At 47.6% G+C, this 5,403-nt stretch overlaps 1 protein-coding gene and 1 pseudogene across 1 annotated transcript in view; both read right to left on the bottom strand.

Annotated features, from left to right (window-relative positions):
* The window catches only part of LOC144223494 (H/ACA ribonucleoprotein complex subunit DKC1 pseudogene), a 2,361-nt pseudogene extending 797 nt beyond the window's left edge, over nt 1-1,564 (bottom strand).
* CDH13 (cadherin 13) overlaps nt 1-5,403 on the bottom strand; it is a 1,024,187-nt gene that overhangs the window by 7,861 nt on the left and 1,010,923 nt on the right. The window contains exon 13 of the mRNA XM_077754065.1: nt 4,126-4,344. Within this exon, the coding sequence (XP_077610191.1) occupies nt 4,126-4,344 (219 nt within the window). The remainder of the gene's footprint in view (nt 1-4,125; nt 4,345-5,403) is intronic.

Genomic DNA, 5,403 nt, shown 5'->3' with positions numbered 1-5,403 from the left:
GCTCAGAGCCTGGAGCCTGTTTCAGTCTGTGACTCCCTCTCTCTCTGACCCTCCCCTGCTCAAACTGTCTCTCTCTCTCCTAGAAATAAATAAAACATTAAAAAAAAATTTGTTAAAAAATTGTTCATTTATTTATAGGGAGAGAGAGAAAGAGAGAATGAACTGGGGAAGGGCAGAAAGAGAGGGAGAGAGAGAATCCCAAGTAGGTTCTCTGCTGTCAGCACAGAGCCCGACACGGGGCTTGAACCCACGAACCGTGAGATCATGACCTGAGCCGACGCCAAGAGTCGGACGCTTAACTGACTGCGCCACCAGGTGGCCCTGCTTGTGGGACCTTTACTGTGTCGCCTCGGACTCCTCTCTGCAGGCCCTCTGTGGTCCTGCATCCAGGTGGCCAGTGTGCTGTCCCTGGACTTGCCATTCTTATCCAGAAGGCCCTGCTTGGCCCTCAGCCTCTTCTGACTTGCCTTTGGACCTAAACCCCACTTCCGAGGGGAGGTGTCTCTCTCTTGATCTTGGCTACACGGTCACAGGCGGACATCACTGCTGCGGCCATTAATGCGCTAGCCACGCACATGGCTACCCCTTGGGTGGCGATGACCACGATCTCATGATTGACTTCGATGTCGCCCTCAGATCCAAGAGCACCTGCGTGATCCGTGCCCCACAGCAGAGTACCCTCCCCGCCCTGTCCTTCACAAGCTGCCATTTATGAGAAAGCGGTGGGATTTCCAAAGTAAGCGGCTCGCTGCAGGCATAGCTCTCATCCTGTGGCTGTCGTACGCTCACCGGGCATCAGGCCCGTCATGCGCTGTCACCAGGTGGTCCTTCTCGCTCATGACCCCAGAATCAACCCTCCGAAGTTCCTGCCTCTGACCGCCTACCGCCAGTAACCAACCCAGGTGCACACACAACGTCGGAATGGAATGCGGGTGCCGGCCTCCCAGCTCACCCACGCCATTCCTAACCTTCCGGGGTGATGCTCCTTCCGCGTGCTCTCGCAGATGGTCCGCGCTCGGAGCTGCCTCTTCACTGCAGCAGTCAGTGGTGGCCGTTGGAATTAGGCGCCCAGAATTCCTGGGGCCCCAGAAGGTTGAGTCCCTGCCTTCAGTAGCACTGGGTTTCTAGAGAATTCCTACATACTCTGTCTGCATCATGTTGGGATTTCACCGAGTGAGGGGTTCCTTCTGTGTACTGAACAGTCACTCATCTTCGGATCCAGGACACCACTGTGCCCTGTCTTCTCCACCCGAAGTATTCGTCGGACCTAGGCTGCCGCCTCATGGGAAGAGGGACTGGAAGGCTTGTCGAGAATAATGAACCTGCGTCCCTCTCCAGAGGATTCGAACCACAAGAGAGAGGTGTATGTACAGTGTGTCTTCCTTACGCTCGCTCATCAAAATTCTGGAGCAAGAGGGGCCACTGAGATGTGACCCACCTTGGATTCAGGTTTGCTAAGAAATTCTTCAGCGTGTTGTATTTCTGCTACATCTCCTGGTAACGGCTTCCGCTGCTATTTCTTCTTGTGCTGCTTTGGCAAAATAAATACTTCCTCGTCCTCCATGTTGAGGAAGTCTCCATGTAAAATGTGTTTTTCAAAAAACATTTATTTTATTTTTGAGAGAGAGAGACATAGCACGAGCCAGGGAGGGGCAGAGAGTGGGGGAGACACAAGATCCAAAGCAGGTCCCGATGCGGGGCTCGAACCCACGAACTGTGAGATCATGACCTGAGTTGAAGTGGGACGCTTAACCGACTGAGCCCCCCCCCCGGCACCCTGGAAGTTTCCATTTAAACACCTCACTGGAAGCCTAGAGTAGCTGAGGAGTAATCAGCATCCCACCCTGTGCCTCGGTTCTTCAAAGCAATGTCATCGAGTCAGGCTTTGATCTCGTGTAACTGGGTTTATGGCGGGTGATGTGTGAGTGGCCTCTCAATTATTTTCTCTCCTCTCTGTGTACACACCCGCGTGTGCGCACACACACACATATACACTTGAGCGTATGCATCCACACAACACTGTTTACTTCACACTCACACAAGAACGACCGCCTTCTAGTTTATCCAGGCTCTGCTGGCTGTGAGTTCCAATTCTACCTCGAAACCAGACCCAGGGAGGGACTTGCCATGTGTCTAGCCCTCGAGAAGCTGGTGGAAAACAGATCACAGAGTACTGAGATAGCGGAGGTCACAGAAGGGCACTGGAAAGAATCCGCACGCGCCTTGTTGATTGAGGAATGCGCCGCGCAGCGTTCAGGCGATGGTCCCGTCTAGCAGTTGGGAGGCTGCATGAGAGCAAGACTAACCTGTCGGCTGTTGGGCCACAGTGTATTTGTGTGGCTCTTGAGCTGAGAATGTTTTTCAAACTTTTGGTGCGCCTGGGTGCTCAGCTGGTCAAGCATCGGACTCTTGGTTTTGTCTGAGATCATGATCTCATGGTTTGTGGGTTGGAGGCCCGCGTCGGGCTCTGTGTGGACAGTGTGGGGCCTGCTTGGGATTCTCTTTCTCTGCCTCTCTCTCTGCACCTCCTATGTGTGCATGTGGTGTCTCTCTCTCTGCCCCTCCTGTGCACACTTTCTCTCTCAAAATAAATAAATAAGCTTAAAAATTATTTTCACACTTTTAAAAAGTGGTAAAAAACAAAAGAAATAACCACAACAAAAGAGCAATAAAAAAGAATATGTGACAGAGATCTGATGTGCTCCACAGAGCCCGAAATGTGTGCTGCCAGCCCTTTGTGGTAAAAGCTTGCCAACCCCCAAATGACAATAACGTACATGGATTTTGGAAACATAACGCAGGGAAGAAGAAATGTGCTCAGTATAATATGAATGACGTCAAGTTTTACAAAGTACACAAAATAGAACTGTAAGTGGTGTGCGTGCGTGTATCGTAAATGTATAAAATAACATCTGGACACATTCTAAGTCAAGATAGTATTTTCTCTGGGGAGAAGGAATAGGAAATGAATCTGCAGATAAAAAAGGGGATTTCACCTTTATCTGTAAAGTTTTATTTCTTGAATAAAAAGGAAGAAGAAAGAAAAAAAGAAAGAAAAAAGAAAATAATGAGAATATATTTCCTTCCTTCCTTCTTTCCTTCCTTCCTTCCTTCCTTCCTTCCTTCCTTCCATCTATCCATCCATCCATCTGTCCATCCATCTGTCCATCCAATGAGACACTTGTCATTGTAAGATGTTCTCCTTAGTTCTGCCCCCAGGACGGTGGCTCAGCACAGAGCTTTATACAGTGTAAATGTTTGATGTTGGAATGTGTAACTTCTGTTGACCCCACTTACCACTGTCACCAGGATGTAATAACTTCTGCTGCCTTTTCCCCTAATCATCAATTTCTCAAGTTCCTAATTCACGATTAGGCTGAAAACCTTCTCAAAATACAGATACCAAAGCACAAGAGGATTTGAATGGCATTACCTGTATGTGAATAATTGCTAAGGTTTATGTTGGACTAGTTTCCATGCATAGGAAATATCTGATACATATATCTATTCATTTAATGCTCACATATATTACTCAGCAATATTACATGTATATTACATGTATATTACTAGGCAATATTACATGTATATTACTCGGCAAAACAATTCATTTGTTTATAATAATACTTCATTATAGTACAGCCACTGCTACCAGTCAGTGAAAAAACGTGTGCATCGTGCATTTCTCTACTTACTACGGCTCAGCCTCCAACCACAAATTCTCACGACTGCTCTTGAAAAGGCATGGTACCTACTTTAACCCTGCAAAAGATTATTCCGCACGATGCAGAGAGAAATGAGGCCCTGGGCAGACCAATGACTTAATGTGGCACATTCTTATTAGCCCAAGTTCAGTGGCACTGGCAGGAAGGTTTTCCCATCACCTGGTCTGTGGGTTATGCGGAAGCTCTTTGCGCGTTTCCACAGAGTGGCTGGCGGGGCGAATGTTAAGATGCCCTTTAACAGTAGTTGGAACGCTTTTACATGTAATACTTTCTATTATGCGGACAGAGACCAAGAATGAACGCTTCCTCTGGGACGAATCGTGCCGAGAGATATACGGGGAGCAGTGGCTCCGGTGAAGCTACGTTTATGCACTTGCGTGCACCCTGGATTCGGGCTACTTACAAGCCAAACTGAGGAGAGAGAGGAGCAGGACTGAGGGGACGCTGGGGTGCGGGGCCCACGCGGCGTTGCAGTCCACTTTGGAGTTCTTACAGGAGCACACTTGTACCCTGAGGTCCGTGACGTTCGTCATGGGCGGCTTCCCTGAGTCAGTCACCATGATGGGCAGGTGGTAGTTGGCCTTGTTCAGGTTTTGAAGGAGGCTCACCAGCGCGTGGGTATCTGTGGGGACCAGAGGACCTTCGTGAGGGAGAGTTAGACTTCCCCAAATAAAAGAGTGAGGTTTTGGCCACGAAAACCACACCAAACAGGCACTGCATGTTGGTTCATAACCCCGGGAGTGTTTCAACTTAGATTCGTTTGGGCGCCTGGGGGGCTCAGTCGGTTAAGCGTCCAACTTCAGCTCAGGTCATGATCTCGCAGTTCGTGGGTTCGAGCCCCACGTCGGGCTCTGTGCTGACAGCTCAGAGCCTGGAGCTGCTTCTCATTCTGTGCCTCCTTCCCTCTTTGCTCCTCCCCCACCCACACTCTGTCTCTTCATCTCTTTCAAAAATGAATCAACATTAACAAATTTTTTTAAACTTAAATTCATTAATGGCAAATAAAAACCCAAATTCAGTTCCTCAGTTGTGCTAGCCACACTTCAATGTTGGGCTAGTTTCCATGCATAGGAAATATCTGATACATGTATCTATTCATTTAATGCTCACATTAAATGAACCACGTATAGTGAGTGGCCACAGTGTCAGACTCTGCCGCCTAGAACATTCCACTGCCCAGGGGCCCTGTGGGTCAGTGCTATTCGAGTCTTTTTTCAAAGGGACCCACTTTTGTGAAGCTGACTGCATAGCAAGAACTCCTTCCTGCAAATTCATGGTCCTGATAAAACCGTCTTTGCAAAGATCACATTCAACATCTAGACAAACTGATATAAAAATCTACTCTCGTGTCATTACACCCTGCATCTTAAATATATACAAGTTTTATTTGTCACCTATACTTTAATGCAAGTATAGAAAAAAGACAAAACACAAAAAAGAAATGATCAGCTCAGAGCGTTTTGACTTAAGAATCCAAGTTCAAATAATCAAAATAAATTCTTAGACCAACCCCCCACCCCCAAACCACCAAACCTCAAACCATCCGTTTATTCTAAATGTGGGAGGACCCACATGTGTTGCCATGGGGACAGGTTCTATAGCCTACATCTTTCTTTTTTAAAAAATTTTTAATGTTTTTATTTATTTCTGAGAGAGAGAGAGAGAGAGAGAGAGAGAGAGA

The sequence above is a fragment of the Crocuta crocuta genome, unplaced genomic scaffold, assembly GCF_008692635.1.
Source record: "Crocuta crocuta isolate KB4526 unplaced genomic scaffold, BGI_CrCroc_1.0 scaffold61, whole genome shotgun sequence".
Taxonomy (NCBI): domain Eukaryota; kingdom Metazoa; phylum Chordata; class Mammalia; order Carnivora; family Hyaenidae; genus Crocuta; species Crocuta crocuta.
The sequence above is the reverse complement of the archived record's forward strand: the minus strand, read 5'-3'. Positions and strand labels throughout refer to the sequence as shown.